General features: G+C 38.3%; 1 protein-coding gene across 1 annotated transcript; it reads right to left on the minus strand.

Moving 5' to 3' along the window:
- Nucleotides 1-5348: 5348 nt before the first annotated feature.
- Nucleotides 5349-17347, minus strand: gnpat (glyceronephosphate O-acyltransferase). Its single transcript, XM_056764236.1, has 16 exons — nt 17158-17347; nt 16420-16611; nt 16153-16329; nt 15831-15960; nt 14470-14597; nt 13535-13610; nt 12918-13069; nt 11813-11943; nt 11506-11729; nt 10671-10922; nt 10514-10593; nt 10209-10349; nt 8529-8628; nt 8186-8279; nt 7366-7427; nt 5349-7231 (listed from the first exon to the last, which is right to left on the minus strand). The coding sequence occupies exons 1-16, from the start codon at nt 17179-17181 to the stop codon at nt 7188-7190; spliced, it is 2007 nt and encodes a 668-aa protein (XP_056620214.1). The 5' UTR covers nt 17182-17347; the 3' UTR covers nt 5349-7187.
- Between the last annotated feature and the right edge of the window lie 65 nt (nt 17348-17412).

A 17412-nucleotide genomic window follows, 5' to 3' on the forward strand; every position in this document is an offset into this window, starting at 1 on the left:
TTATTTCGCTGTCAGGAACGCGCTGACTGAGATTCCCACAGCGTTGACACTCGTGAAGGAGCCGCTTCCCGCCAGAAGTGGAAAGAACAGCGCATCCACCGGCGGGGGACCGGTGGGGATGAATTATTCCCAGAAGATTCACCGACTAGCGGTGCGGACCACAGGGGGTAGCTTTAACAAATCCCCTCATTTCCTCACGATTAAAAAGCAAACCACGAAACCAATTATTGTGTTCTTTCTTTCACATTTTCACTGGGAATGTTACACTCAACTGCTTTACAGAGAACCAAAACTTGTGTTCAATTGTGTCCAAAATCATTCCATACCCTCATACACAGTTCCAGATATCTAGTGCACTTGAAGGAGAGGATAAAACGAGTGAATTCAAACACTGAGAGCTTATTTTATTGAATGACATCTTCCAAAAGACAGAAATTTATTCGCGGGGGGTGTTTTTCTTTGCAGTGCATCATGGGATTGAATGTGTGCACTTGATAGCACCCAAAAAAAATAGTTGTCCCCTTCAGTATAGTGCACTATAAAATGGAAAAGGAGACTATATTAGTGATGAAAGCGTGTGATATCGGATGTGGAGGTGTTGCGCTGTCGTTTGGGACACGTACGTCTGTGAAAATCACATCTCCTATTAAAGATCTGGAAAACCTCTGCTGTGTAAAAACATCTGCACCTCAGAAAGAGACGTTTTACATCCATTCTGTATCATAAACATCTAACAGACGTTTTATAGATGTCTACAGACGTGCTCAAATGTGTTGGTACCCTTACAGCTCATTGAAATAATCCTCCAGAAAAGTGATGAAATGAAAAGCAATTGTATCATGTATACTTGCGTGCCTTTGGTATGTCATTGAACAAAGCAAAGAAGCTGTGGAAAGAGATGAATTATTGCTACGAAGATATTCTAAAATGGCCTGGACACATTTGTTGGTAACCCTGAGAAAAAATAAAACATATTTGGATTTAAGTGAATTTTCAAACTAATTGGTTTCTTCAATTAGTATCACACATGTGTCCAATCTTCTCATCAGTCATCCAGTCTACTTAAATGGAGAAAAGTAGTCACTGTGCTGTTTGGTATCATTGTGTGCACCACACTGAACACAGACCAGAGAAAGCAAAGGATTGAGGTGTCTGAGGAGCTCAGAAAGAAAATAATAGACAAGCATGGTAAAGGTAAAAGCTTCAAGACCATCCCCAAGCAGCTTGGTGTTCTTGTGAGAACAGTTGCACATATTATTAAGAAGTTTAAGGTCCATGGAATTGTAGCCAACATCCTTGGGCAAATCCACCCCAGATTGAACAGAAGGACAGTGTGAATGCTAGATAAAAAAGAACCTAGGCATAACTGCCATAGAGATAAAGAACTCCAAGGTGAAGGTACGTCAGTTTCCGTTCGCCCCATCTGTCGCTTTTTGAGCATGGAAGGAGGACCAGGAGGACTCCACTTTTGAAAGAAAACAAAGTTGGAATTTGCTCAATTTCACATTGACAAGCCCCAATCGTTCTGGAAGAATGTCCTTTGGACAGATGAATCAAGACTGGAGCTTTTTGGCAAGTCACAGTAGCTCTATGTTCACAGACGAAAAATCAAGCTTTCAAAGAAGTGAACACCATACCTACAGTGAAACACGGAAGAGGCTCGGTTATGTTTTGGGGCCGCTTTGCTGCATCTGGCACAGGGTCCCTTAAAACAATGAAGGGGACAATGAAATCTCAAGACTATCAAAGCATTCTGGAGCGAAACGTACCGCCCAGTGTCAGAAAGCTGTCTCAGCGCACACAGCGAAAAATCACCCAAGAATGAATAAGAACAAACCATGTGACTATACTGAAGTGGCCTTCTATGAGTCCTGATCTGAATCCTATCGAACATTTATGGAAAGAGCTGAAACTTGCAGTCTGGAGAAGGCACCCATCAAACCTGAGACAGCTGGAGCAGTTTGCTCCGTAAGAATATGCCAAACTACCTGTGAACAGGTCCAGAAGTCTCATTGAAAGCTACAGAAAATGTTTATTTCCAGTGATCGCCTCTTAAGGGTGTGCATAAGGTTAGGAGTCCCATCATTTTTGTACATGACATTTTCATTGGTTTTATTTTCAATAATATGTTGAATACAAAATCAAACTCTGATTTCTATTAAACATGGAAAAAACAATGGTGGAGTTCAATTACTTTTGTCAGTTTCAAGTTATTTCAGAGAAAATTGTGCATTCTTTGTTTTTTTTGTGTGGTAACAACAAACTTGAGCACGTCTGTATATGACATCTGACTGCAGAAGTTTATTGCAGATGTCTTCCAGATGTAGTGTGCTATCAGGGAATTCCTTTACAAGACACATGGAATTTCAATTATGCCAATGGGAATGTTAACCAATCTTCAAATTGACATATGTTGCATCTATATATACTCTTTGAGAAAGTGGAAACATGTCTATTTTTACGATCAGTATTCACTTCTGGTGGTGACCTTAGAAATGAAGGTGCAGTTCTTGAAACCTACCTGTAATACAGCAAAATTTCATAGCAGACTCCTAATGCTGATAGCACACACACATCTTGGAGACATCTATTTGATCAAGACATATTTTTTATTCTTTGCACATCTGCAATACGTCTCTGAGATGTCTCCTGTCAGATGTCACATAAAAGTCTGTAAAACGTTCGCAATTGAGTGTGTGTAAAACTGCTTTTTAAAATTGTTTATCTTATGGTTTTACACGGCAGATGTTTTCCAGATCTCCAGATCTTTTGCAGACATCTTACAGACGTACATGTGCTATCTGGGAATATAACGCATTAAAAATAGGAAATTTTATTTAGAATGAAGGAACTTAAAGTGGGCGTAACACACAGAGTTTCTGTCAATCTCATATTAATCTTGAGTACCTATAGAGTAGCATTGCATACTTCGTATCATCGAAGAGTATTTAGTGTGATCACATTTATAAAAGACAGATACAGCTCTGCGATTGTAAAAACATACAGCACGTGCGGGGGAGAGGGGTAGGCTGAACCAAAGCACGTGCGCACCAATTGTCAACAGTTTCACTCACCACATGCGGTTCATATCCAGCATCTTTTAGCGCTGGGACGGCTCCATATACCAGTTTCAAACGATCTCCAAATCCAGTGTTATATCCACAGTTTATATAACATTCATCACCTAAATGCAGTGAACAAACAAACACCTGAACTTCGCGAACGTGTGCTCTCTCTCCTTCACACAAGTGAAAGTGACGTCTGCGCATGCTCCTTCTCCTGCTCTCATGTGGCCGTGCCCCGTCCTTTGCCGGAAAGAGAAAAGTTGTTATGAAACAGTTTTATATGTTCGAAAAAACTTTACGAAACTTGTACGATCGCTAGGGGAGTGTATTGAGCACAGAAATACTACATAATACGCCCAACTCGTTTTTTGACAAGTTGATCATGTTAAGCATGAGAAGGCAGCACGTTTAATATTGTAAAGAAGTCAGATTGCATGACACATCGTTGCAGGGCCGCTTTAATTCAATTGTTGACAAACTCTTGTCAAATTATTTTTTTACAGCCTATGAGGCATCTTCTCCATTAAATTATATTCTACGAGCCTTGTTTTTCTGTCACGGCCCAGTCACATCACACAGATAAACATAGATCAGAGTTTAAAGTCTTTCTGTGAGGATGATGCTCTGGTTATAGGTTAACATTGCAGAGAACATTCATTAAGCGCCAAGTGGACTTTATTCTGCATGCTAAGGTTGTAAATAAATAGTTCTCTTTAATGTTCATTTTGTCTTTTCTCAGTATGTGCTTAAAAAAAGTCACAAAACTCGCTTGAATAACTGAATAACTGGTGACAGCTCAGCAAGGCTCTTCAAACTGATACAATTCAAATACACTGAACTGTACCTACAGCACAAACACTCAATATCGCAAAAGACAAGGTGAGTATATGGGGGGGGGGGGGGAATGTATTGCCAAAATACGAAGAAAAATACCCAATATGTAGAAGTTGCTTCATTTCAGTGTAAATCCAGATCCAAGTCTGCCATCTAGAGGCCAACAATGACTTCATCACATTAAAAAAGGAATCAAAAAGGATGTTTTTGTTCTGTTTGTGATAAAGATTGGAATTTCATTTCCCAAATCACTTCAATTTTGTGGTTTAACCCTTGATATCCGTGGGTTAGATTTCATGATTTTAAAATTTAGATATATATTCTATATAATTTTAACATGAATTAATTAGGTATTTTATTGCTTTTTTGGCTGAAATTCTCATTACCCTATAACACCTCCGGATTTGTCTGAATGAAGTTTACTGTATGTTGTAATCTAAACTAAAGTAAAATTAAAGTATTCTTAAAAAAACAATTGGATGTTCTATACTTCAGGTTCTCGAATGACAAAAAAATGACAAAAAAGTCATTAAGGTTAACAGATTACTTTATATTTTTCTGGTTAAAAGCTTAAAGGGATACTTCACCCTTAAATTCTATAATTTACTCGCCTTCAAGTTGTTCCAAATCTGTATAAATGTCTTTGTTCTGATGAACACAGAGAAAGATATTTAGAAGAAAGCTTTTAGCACGACAGATTTTGCCCCCCACAATGACTCCTATTGTAAGAAACAAATACAACGGCAGTTAAAAGTTCCCCAGAACTGTTTGCTTTCCTACATTCTTCAAAATGTCTTCTTTTGTGTTCATCATTCGGGGCAAAATTATGGTTATAAGCATTCTTCTAAATATCTCTCTCTGTGTTCATCGGAACAAAGAAATGTTTACAGATTTGAAACAATTCCATGGTGAGTAAATGATGACATGTATCCCTTTTTTTATTCTCATATCACGCTATGTACACAATTTTTACTCTCATTACCAATACAGGTAGTATTTAATTTTTTTTACATTTTTTATATTAAATGTATTTATATATATTTATATATATATATATTTATTATTATATTTTTTGCTTAATATGCAATGCGATTGACAGTTTTAAATGGTCCGGTAATGCGAATTTTTAAGGCCTTTTGAAATAAAGGCTTTTAAACATGTCATACCTTGACATGTTTATTAGTAATGTTATGAAGAAAATCATATTTGATATTTTCAAAGCAGGATTTCATGAGAATCACCCAAGAATCAGTTACAGAACCAGTTTTAGCATAGTTAAATGTAAAAGACTGGATGAACAAATATAATGTACACCAAAAGTATTTTTCTCCATGGAAATAGATGTCAACAATACGGCAAATATAAGCTTCTGTAAAAGGTAATGAGAACCTTTTGGCGATGTTACTTGTGTGTTATATACTTAAAGTAAAGAAAAATCAGATCAAACTCTTTTGTTTCACTTGATCATATTTATTAGATATTTTAGTAAGCATTTCTTTCAAATCGATCAGATTTTAACGAACACTGTTGCCCCAACACTGTTGACCCATAATATTAATCTAGTTTTATAAAGGCAAACAATCCAACAGACAGAAAAGTAAAAAACGTAACAATCAAGGAGAGACTTCCACTCAAATTTTGTCTAATCCATTTCGATCTGCAAGACGAACTCATCAAATTATGTAAAAAACAGGCCTGACCAATGATTCATCACAATTAATCGCATTCAGAATAAAAGTTTGTGTTTACATCTCTGTGTACAGAGCATCTTCATTTTCTATTTAAAAAAACATACAAACACATGCATATATTTAAGAAAAGTAACATTAAATCAATAAACATTCATATAGAATTTAAATTATTGGTAAATATAAAGAAATACATGTAAATATTTCCTAAATATATCCACGTATGTGTGCGTGTTTATAAAAACAAATTTAATATGCGCAGTACACAGACATGTATTATATAATCACTTACTTTTATTCTGAATGCGATAAATCGCTTGACCGCCCCAATAAAAAGCTACTTTTCAATGTAAACATAAATATTATAAACATTTTCCGCAGTTTTACTTAATTTGATGAACAGACTTTAGAGAAGCACATAATGAACAATATGGCTTTACATATGGCTTGAGTTTCGTACTTCATCCAAAGAAAGATAAAGCCCAATGATCATCCCAAAGACCGGAAAGGAAAAGACACCCAGATTTCCCTTCGAATCAACACAATGGGTAATATAAAGATTTTTTTAAATGTCAGCTCAGAAAGTGTTAATATTCAAAATGTCAACTTCACACCGTGTTAAAAGTTTAAACTCGTTTTGTAATTCAAACCCTGAGTCTGAGTTATTTTACTTCTTTAACTGTTGACTGTTGATGTAATACTTGGAAAAAAAACAGTGAACAGAGTTTCTGTTAACTGCCGTCAACTCAGCGACAAGTGCATCATGCATGCCTGTGTGTCATCAAACATCTCATTACTGGAAGGCATTGTGAAATATCCAAAATACATCAACCATATAAAAAACACAACCTTACATTTGTTTTTGATTTCATGTAAGATCTTTACTTACATTTAGAAAAATAAAAAGCCGCTTCATGAGAGGTTGTGTAAACACTGCAATGGCAAGTCTCTGTATTTGGCTTAACAGCATGGCTGTCATCTAATAAAATGCTTCCCTTTTCGACCCGATTCACTTTTATAAATAGAGACGTTTTATTCATCTCCTAAGGAGTTAACACACTTCCCAGTGACCCACTTTTGTAACACGATTCCTAAAAACCCGAACCCCAACTAAGGCGACAGACGGCCAAATCTACAGTGCAAACACAAACACGCAGTGTGCAAAATGAGAAGAAGTTCCATCAAGACACGAAGAAAAGATAACAGACCCAGTAACAGTTTATCAAACAGTAACAGTGTTTTAAAACGCATACGAACGACAGAACAAGACGTTCAAACGCGACAAATCAAACGCGTCTGTCTTCATATGCTTCGCGACATCAGACATCAGTTTAACACGTGTCTGATAAAGAAACGGCACAGATCGAAGGCCGATCAGACACGCAGCTCGCTGTCAAGTTCGTCGAAGACGTAGAGAGATAAAAAGAAGCGTTTCTAACGAAACTGGAATGTCCCAGATGGCAAACCCGTGACGCCCTTTAAAGCTCGATGACAGGTAACCTTTGTAGTCAGCGAAGCCGTGCCACCTTGCAGAATTTGGCATTATGGTAATGAAGGCAGTTTAGTTTGGCGCTCCAGAGAGTGGAGAGAGTGTGCGTGACTACAGTCGGGCGAGGATGGGCTTCTGGGTAGGAATTTTACCTCCTGTGTGACAGAGGAGAAGAATGTAAACAAGACAAGATAAGATTGAATGGAGCTGAAAAACAGAACATCGTTAAAATGAGAACTGGGTCGGGCGTCTGAAAGCCAGCGTATGGAGGATGTGAAATCACTCTTACCGAGCATATCCTCCAACGAGTTCACTGCGATCTTGTTCTCCTTCAGCGTCACCTGGTCATCTCTGTGAGTGAGAGGTCACGTCAGTCAGACAATCACTACTACTAGGGATGTAACAAGTCACTGTGAGCTAGTTGAAAATCGATTATTTGTGACGATTCAAGCCGGTTGAGATGATAAATGAATCGCAATACATGTTTAAATACATCAGGGGCCGCTGTTTACTACAAACTTGGAAAATGTGGATATGCTCATATTTCTTTAAAAACAAAATAATATCCATGTAAGGAAAAGCACAGACAAAGTCTTAGCCCCTGTTCACTTGACTTGACTTCTTTAAGCTGCTAGCGTCTGTTTTACATTATAATCCTATGGAGTAAACCATTTTTCAAAAACGTACTTTATAGTACTTTATTAAATGCCAGCTCCGGCATCTTTTTTTGCAGCTTCTGGGGTTGAAAATAGTTCAACTTTTCTTAAAAAAACGCCTTGGTCAACTTTTTCTTCTCAAAAAAGAATTTAAGTGTGAACATGGGTTTAGTTTGTTTATGTAAAGAGACTATTGTATTATAAAAAAAATATATTTGATTTTGAATTTGTTTTAAAATTGCAATTTTGTTTTTGTTTTGTCATTTAACATAAAATATATTTTTATTTTACAAAGAACTGTCTAATTTGCCAACTAATTTTGTAAAAAACAATTGCGAAAAAAATCGCATCGTGAGTTTAATCGCATCGCGAGTTAAGTGAAACGTTACATCCCTAACAAAAACACAGCAAACGTTGTGAAAGGTGGGGAATCTGTGTAGATGTAGCTCTTACACTTTGACTTTCCTCACGGCTTTGAGTCTCAGCAGGGCTGCCAGAGCGTTCTTCTGCAGGTCTGAGGATAAGACTTCATAACACTTCAGACGACCTGATATCAGGATGACAAATACAGAGAAACCGGATTATTTTAAAGTAGTAAATGTGGACACACCACAACAACCAATGGCATCAGCCTGAGATGAGACTGTTTGGTACACAATGGCAGACAGATGGGAGTTCAACACATAAATGAGTTCTCTTTTGGTGTTTAGTAGCACACAAATTGAGGCTTTATAAGACAACAACTGTTTATAACTTGGACCGTTTTAACAGCCAAATCATCATTAACTTGTGTTACCTGCTAATATGAGTTTTAGTGCAAAGTTCCTCAGAGCAGGAATAAAGTCCTTCTCCAAAAGGTTCTCCAACACGTTCTCACACAGATACCTACACACCACCTATAAACACACACACTGGATTTATGTGGACATTTTACACAGATGTTATGTGTTACTAGTATCAGATGATTTTTTAGCTCATATGCCCAAATTCGCTATTTCTCAGGAAATGGAAAAACTGCAGCGTTTACCGTAAATGATTAAATACTGTGTTGTCAGCATTGACAAGCACTTTTTATTGGTTTGATATTTGAATTCAAAATGGAATGGCTGTTTTTATACATCCAATGAAACAGCAGAGAAAGACGAAAGCCACGCCCACTATTTTTCTCATTCAAATTTCCATTTCACTCGGAAATGCATCAAAATCAGTGGTGGGCAGTGAGACTCTTATCGCGCGATAAAAAAAATGTTGCCGTTAATCTATTCTCAAAGTTGGGTTGGGAGCTGGGTCTATACTACGCAAGCTATGATGACTTTCACCTTGATATTTTAGCTCGGATGTATACCAGCTTAACTGCACTGTTCGGGGCGAGAACGAGATTTTTCAACTCGCGTGATTCGCGTCATTCACGGAAGCAGAAGCCGCCTCATCATCTCATAACCAGGGCTTCATTCGCGCGATTCGCGCAGCAAGTAGGTCTATTGGCTCTTTGCATTAACATATAAATCACTCGCGCTTGACACGCCATTCGCGTTTGGTCTGAACACAACATCACTTTACTGTGAAATTACCGCATCAAACGTGACGTGCTAACATGGATGCAGCTCTGAAGCCGCCGGGTTTGCTTCAGGGAATATTAATTTTTTAGGAAGCTTCCCAATGGAAACATCGACAAGACTAAGGTTGTTTGCACCTTGTGCAATGCGGAATTGGTTTAAAAAAAAACCTTTCTCTCAACAGGTAGTGGTCTAGCTTTAGTTAAAATCAGTAACTTTGTATTGGCACCTAATGTATTATGGCTCCTGTATGACATATCGCTTGTTGCTCCCTCACTCTTTGTAAGTCGCTTTGGATAAAAGCGTCTGCTAAATGACTAAATGTAAATGTACTGTAGGAGCTCTTCCAGTCTCAAATACCACCTAAACGCAAAGCATCCCTTAGCTAATGCGGAAGTAAACACAAGTCCATTTTATTGAACATAATTTAATTTTCATCACCAATTATCATAGTCGAACAGCTTTCTCAAGCAGTTTGTGATGCATTTTGGAAACAGGAGATGAGCCCCTGGTCCAATGCGCCACCTGGCTTGAGAAACCCGTTCTCAAAGACTTACTTTTAGTCATTATTTGGGTAGCACACATATTCTGAATGCCTTCGGCAGAATTCAAATGAGCCATTTTAATCTAGATTAATCTTGGAATTAATCTAGATTAATCTAGATTAAAAAAATTAATCTATGCCCACCACTAATCAAAATACAAAAGAAGATCACGACTTCCGTTTCACGTAGACGTTGAGATTGTTGGGCTTTAAATTGCTTTCCGCAAGCGACGTGAGTTCTTGCTCAGATTTTGAGAAACACAGTTTAGAAAGTTTTGCGTTTCAAAAAGTTCACAGAAACAGGTTTATGAACACAAGAACAGAGTTATAGTACTGTGTGAGAATATGTAGATTTGCTCATTGTGTGTAAGGTCACCTGGTATCCTTTCACAAACGGCTCCAGAACGGCACACAGAAACGTGAGAGTTCTGTGACCACTCGCTGACATCACAATCTCATGTTCTGACACCTGTAATGCTCCACGCTTCACCAGCAAATAACACGCCTCTTCAAAGTCCTAAAAATCACAAACATAACAACCATATTTTTGAATCCAGAGAAACTAAAGGCACCTGGTTATTCGATTCAATTTCAATCAGGGAGTGAATCTGATTTCAAAATTGATCTTGTTGCATGTCATGCCAAGCCCATTCCCCGTATGTTTTGTGACTGTGGTCTAACCTGAACTGAGTCTCCAGGGCACAGAATGAATTCATTGGAGAACATGTCCCTCAGGAAGTTGAAGCAGTTGTAGATGTCATCTGGAACACAAACGCTGGTTTGTAACTGATATTTTCATAATCTTGGATTTAAAGATTAAAGATTGCGTTCCGTTCACCTTTACTGTGAGAATTTGCGTTCTGGATGGCCACTGCGAGGAGAGCAGGTCTCACAAACACGTGTAAGATCTCGTTCCTGTAGGAGGCGCAAGAGAGCAACACGACTGCTCGCTGAAACACAGCTTCCTCTGGTGTGGTCTCGACCTGCGTCGAGTCTTCGACGTTAAGCTGAACGAGCTCATCCGACACGCTCAACAGGTTTCTGTGCAGAGCTAAGCTACAGCTGATGACCCGAGCACAGCTCTCCTGATCTGTGGAGAAAAATATGATACTGAGCGACTAAGATGAATTTGCATTTTGCAGATATGCACGATCACTTTTTATACACGGAGGTAAATCTGAGAACGAGGATAAGAGACATGCAATACTTTTGGGATATTTCGTTTGGTAAATATCCATCTGACTGGTTGTTAACGGTACCATGATGACCGAAGATCATTTTAGCCATAATGCACTCAAAAATACTCAGCTAGAGATTGTGTCTTTTTTTTTTCGTTAAGTGCATTTATAAATGCGTCTTCCAAATGCCTAAATGTAAATGTAAATGAAGTAAAATATATATTTTCATAGCAATGTGGGCAGCTCTACAACAAACAGGGTGACCTGACTTGAGTACCAACTCCTACCCTACTGTCAATCACATTTCCTAATGCGAATGCCACGTTCGATCCCATGAATGTCACCAACTTTGTCGAATCCCCCAAGAACTTCCTGTACCAGGATGTACTTGTTCCAGCAGGTACCTGCTAAACATCACCTTATTTCCAGGTCGACAAATCAAAAACCTTCAAGAGCTGCATCAAGCCAGACACACTGGACGTTCCAATTTCTTACCAGGCCAGTCTAAGAACGCTCCCAATGCCAGTGCCAGGTGTCTGAGCCAGTCTGTCTGTTCGCCGAGGGAGGAGAGGTCCAGTCCATCAGGGTTCTGTAGGAGTAGAGTGGCGATGAGAACCCAGGGCTTTAGAACCATGTTCTCCTCTTGTGTGCGCACCAGACGGAACGCTGCGTCGGTCAGAAACTCCAGATTTTCCGCACTGGGTTTCTGAGGTATGTGCCTTATTGAAACAATCAGACAGGAGGTCATTTTACATACATGTAATTGTTTGAATAAACAAGTTTGGAAACTGAAATCTTGTACCTGGGCAGCAGGTTATGCTGACAGCGATTCACTTTTCCCTCCGCCAGACTGCGGACAGACACAGGATGACCAAAGTACACATGCATGCTGCCGTAATCCTCGCTCAAGATTCGCCGAGCCTTTAACAGACCCTGAGAGCAAGAGAACATTAGGTGTTTCAATGGAAATTTCTGCTACACTATGAAAACTATTTATTGTTTATATATTTTAAATACTTTACAATAACAATGCAAGTGAACATTAATGATTATATATTTTTTTCTGGCAAATGACAGTGAAGAAAGCTCCCGTCCAAAGGAGACAACAATATCCTATTGGAACAAAGCGAAAAATAATGCATTCGTCACCGGAACGCCTGTGTCATTTGCCAGAAAAACCTTAGGTTCGTGGGCAGCCGAGCCGATGTTAATAGCACTGTTAATCCCAAACAAATGCATAGATTCGCTTCAGAAGACATTTGTTAAGACCACAGAGCTGTGTAGAGCAGTTCTTTGATCGATGGATGCACTTTTTGGTCCTTCAAAAAATTGCCCCCCATTCACTTTCATTCAAGCCCATGGAAGAAAATTGATACGTGGTAATATAACTGTATAAGTGTGAATAACTAAATTATTCTAAAAGAAGAAAGTATATTTCAATCAGGATAACTTTAGGTTGAGTAAAACACAGGAAAATTGTTTGCCTTTGAAACATCCATTTAAACACGAAAAACGCACCTTTTCATCAGGTAAAATTACTTAAAACTTAAATTTAAATTAAAGATCAATTTGAAAAATCTTAAAAAATTTTAAACAAAATTCCAGTCTGAAAAGTTTTCTCTTAAAAAATTAATCAATAATCTGAAATCTTGAAAAAAAATGTATAATTTCTGGTCTTAATGGTTTCTGTTAATAAGGTTAAAAAAAATCTTAAATTAAAAAATCTAGAGTAAAAATAGACAATTAGAAAAAAATAAATAAATACAATTTCAAGTTTTATTTATAACCAAGTCTATTCTTGAAATATGTGAAATATCTTTTTTTCAGCCTTGATTTACTGAAAAACAAGAAATCATATTGCGCATGTACTGTATGTGTTGAAGCAAGGCATGTTGGGCCTCACGCACCGACGTCGTCTCTTTTGGCTTCGGGACGCCGAGCAACTCACGAGCATACAGCGATTCTTCTAGAATTCTCTCGTAGCTGATGCTGACAGGAACCAGGCTGACGTCGAACACCTCCCCTTTAAAAAACGGCTCCATCACAATGTTCAACAACCCTGAGGGAGAAGAAAAGAGATGAAGCTGACACAAATCGTGTTCAAAGAGGCGGACCGTTTTGTTTCTCTCATTCATCTAAATTTGCTTTTGTTTGGCTTTGATTGATGACCTCTACGTCGGGCTTGCCAGATTTTCAGCAGTCATTTTCAACCTCTCCGCCATAAGTTAGTCAGGGGTGTTATATCATTCCGGGACTATGATTCAATTGTGAAAATCCTGTGAAATTTCATTTCGCTGGCAACTCGCTTCCTCACGCCGACCAAAAAAAATGTTGCCTGTCACCTTGAATTTATCTGCGTTGCAATAAAAAAGGCCAAAACGTGCGGAAAGGCTTGACGCTGCACAATTTATGCAAGAGTCAGCAGAGAACTTTCATCAAAATGAACTATGAAAAACAAGGCACTGCAGAGCAGAGCGTCTTAAAACGTGGTATAAAAAGAGTTCCAAATGTACGGTCACGTTACCTGTCTTTGGTGTGAGGGATTTGCATGTTCTGCTTCTCGTTCCTTCCAAGAAGAACTCAATTGGGGCATATCCATTCTGAATGAACAACACAACCCATAAAAAGAGGGTCAAATGAGGTGTGTGAGTATATTTTACATTGCCACAAACAATTGATAATTCATGCATCATGTTTAAATGATTTAAAGTGTCACGAAACTTCCCCTTTCAGCTACAATCTACCTCACTGTCGTTTTTGAGAAATGCAATTAAAATGGACGTCAACGCTGTGAGATGAAGAGCCGTTAAAAACCAGCGAAGGTTCCGGCATGGGAGACCGGCGCTCCAATCACAAGGCGCTGAATAATTAGGAGAAATATCTTCTCATTGGTCAAGAAAACACAGTCTCATGAATAATAATGTAATATACATCGCCACGTCACATCCTTTGACGTTGGCCAGATGAGGATTTTAAACCTGAATGGCAAAAATAGCGCAAAAAAGCTAGAAATTAACTAGTTTTATCTACTGTAATAACTTAAAGTTTCTAACATTGTTTTCTGACAGGATTTTGGATTTTCCTGAAAAATCCAAATTTGTTCTATGTATAAACATTTTCATTGCATTGTCTGTTAAATTGCTTTGCAAGACTGCAAAATTGTAAAAAGCGCTAGAGTAGATTTTAACTGAATGATTTCCTAACACTCATATCTTTCCAAACCTGAATGACTTGCTTCCTTTGCCAAACAATAAAAAATATTTTGAATATATTTTTTCACACAAGTCACATTTTGATCCCCATTGAGCTCCATTGTATTTAAACCACAAATCACAGAGGAAAGGAATTCACATAGTTTTAGACCTTGTTGTTGTGTGCCCGTGACCTTGGTTGGCATTACAAGCATGATGCTTTATCAGATGAGCTTCAGGAAACAATCTTTTAGAAGATGATTCTTACCCGTAACATCGTCTTCACATACTCTGAGAACACAGCCCAGTATAGTTTATCTCCTCCGAACGACCGGCGGATGAAAAACGCACCCGACATACGAAGCATCTCCCCGATAAACTTCATGCTCATAAAATCTACAGAAAACATCAGAAGAGGTCACATGCTTCAGATTAGGAAAGAGTTACATGCATATATTAAAACATTTAAGGGGATAAGTCATTTATTGCTAAACCCTTTTAGGAACATATTCATAGTAAATCATGTGTTTTGGAAAATTAGTTACTCACACTTCATTTTTAAAAGCAAACTAAATAATCTACTGGTGTTTGGTATTAGATATATATGAAAATAACAGGTTAAAGTCCCCTGAACTGTTAGAGGAAATCTTTTTTACTTCTGTATTCTGACACTTTTTGCTGAGAGAAAAGGAGAAAATGAGTGGGCGTGGCTTGCGTTTTTCACTGCAAATTGATTGGATGTTTAAAAACAGCTGTTGCATTGATTTTGAAATGAGAGTTGAAGGGGAGGAGTTAACAGATGCTCCAGCCAAGCCGTCTAGTTCATATTGGTCATTTCAGGGCAGAAGTGCATTTTCAGATTTTACCAGAAGGTTATTAGGGTCATGAATTTTAAAAAGACAATGACCCACTACGATAACACAGAAAAAAATATTTTGAAGAATGTCGGCAACTTTCGCGTCTGGAACACGATCGACTACCATAGTTGAAACAAGGTTCCCCAGAACGGATTGTTTTCCAGATTTTCCAATATCTAATTTTGTGTTCAGCAGAACAAAAAAAACTTTTTTTTCTACTATGGTAGTGGATGATGTCCCAGAACTGAAAATTGCTAACATTCTTCCAAATATCTTTCGATGTGTTCAACAGAACAAAAAATAAATACAGATTTGAAACAAACTGAGGGCTTGATGACTGATTTTTCTTTTTTGGGTGAAAAATCCCTTTAAATATTGTCATTACAGTAAAAATTTTAGACTGTCAATCCCATGTGATGAATTAAGTTATTATACATAATAAGACATTAATGTTATGGAGAATTTAAGTCATGGTCATGGAAATCTCTTTTTTGAACTATTTCGTCATTGTCTTGTATAAGAATATTCTGTCAATAATTTTTTTGGTCATTTTTGTCACTCGATAACATCTAGAAGAACCTCCTGAATCTGTTTAAATAACAGCATAATATGCACTCAGACAAATCAGGCTGTGTTACGGTATCGAGAATTTCAGCAGAAAAATCAATAAAATACAGAAATGATTTGTGTCTAAAATTTGTTGTGTTACTGCATTATTTGTTTTTAGGATGGTTCCATGGCTAATTTTTTATTGAAATTGATCCATGCCCACCCATTCCAGCCGCAATCACCGGCAGCGGCAGGTCATACATGAACAGTATGTATGACATCATCAGGAAGTCCATGTAACTACGGTGACTGGGCAATAGTACCACCGGATGTTCCTGCACAGCCTGCTGGAGCTGAGAGAGAGAACACATGCCTGTCCATTTAAAGCTGAAAGTAAACGGATTTAAGACCAGCAGCCAGAGAAAATATTTTCAATTGAATAACAATGCTTCACGTCTGATCCAATGATTTACGACACATGGTGTGGTCACTTCTAAGCGTATAGGGTGGCTGATGTTCACACATGTATTTTGTGACGGACTCACTCTCTGAATACCCTCTTCATTGACACACACACTGCGGAAGAGTCTCTTAAAGGCTTTGCTGAGTGTGTAGACGAAGAAGCGAACAGTGCTGAGCTGCAGACTTTGAGCCATCTCATCCAGAATAAGAGACGCTTCTTCCGTAACGCACTCGCTGCTTTCTCCTGATTGTGATGAAACCTACACAAACACAAGACAGGATGTTTAGAACGTATCTAAGCCTAAGTGTAGTTCTGCATTAAAGTATGGTTGTGGGGTTTTGTGTGGTACCTGTTTAATAACATGCTGCAGGTGGTCAGACTGCAGAACGATGCTTTTCAGCATGCTTGCTCTGCAGGGCACCAGTCCCTTATACAGTGTGGGCGAGTAACACCTCAGCGCATATCTCAGATCACTGGAGCTCCGCCTCTCCTCCAAAATGTCTTCAAAATCATCTCTCTTCTTCAGCATAGGACGCCTTGACTGGATGAGAACACAAACTTGTGTTTAAAGGCTCGTCGACTACTTTCTTTTCTTAGGTATATGTTGGACTGGGATGTGGCTTAAAGCACTGCTCACAGTATGCAGAACTATAATGTAGGCCTACTACTATCATTTTGATTTATTATTTACTGCAATTTTTTGAGCATTCAATTCCTGACTTATTTTTATACACATAACAATGCATCTCACCTCGTATATCGTTGAGTTATTTTTTTATTCATTCTTTGCTGTCATAATTCAAACTTGGCATTTCGTAATATTGATGACTTCACCATTCTCCTAAACTGTGGAAAATGAGTGTGTGGGTGTGTCCAAACTTTGAAGAAATAACTTTATTTGCTTTGTGTTTATTAGCCGGTATGTTCTAATGGTATGAGACTGTTAAAGTTACTTATGACATATAATGAGTTAATAAAAGCGTGCTCTTATTAGAGGAAGCCGTGAGACAGATTAACACTGCAAGTGTTGCATGAATGTGACAGTTACCATTAGCAGTAGCATGCTAGCACGGATTCAAAGACTTACCGAATATTGTGATCTGGACGACATTTCGATTTAGTAGATGTGACATGTGTGATGTGAATTAGAAGTCAGGAATGCTGAGGGACAGAGTTTGGATCAAGGTTGATCGTTCAGGTCGGAGACTCCTGTCATATTAACAGAATAAACGGGTGGAGTGGCACTGTGCAGTACATTAGTGACGGAATGGGCGGGGCTAAAGAGCTCGGGGATCTCGAAATCACGGCGCTGCGCAGCTCAATCGGAGTATGACCTCATAGT

Source organism: Triplophysa dalaica, chromosome 13 (assembly GCF_015846415.1).
Source record: "Triplophysa dalaica isolate WHDGS20190420 chromosome 13, ASM1584641v1, whole genome shotgun sequence".
Lineage (NCBI taxonomy): Eukaryota > Metazoa > Chordata > Actinopteri > Cypriniformes > Nemacheilidae > Triplophysa > Triplophysa dalaica.

What these genes read in the sequence shown, in the direction of transcription:
- gnpat (XM_056764236.1), bottom strand. Translation starts at nt 17,181, where the DNA reads ATGTCGTCCAGATCACAATATTCG. An exon ending in TGCAGCATGTTATTAAACAG is followed by an intron (nt 16,330 to 16,419) that starts GTACCACACAAA and finishes GTGTTTGTGTAG; the next exon opens with GTTTCATCACAATCAGGAGA. An exon ending in GGTGATTGCGGCTGGAATGG is followed by an intron (nt 14,598 to 15,830) that starts GTGGGCATGGAT and finishes TGTTTTCTGTAG; the next exon opens with ATTTTATGAGCATGAAGTTT.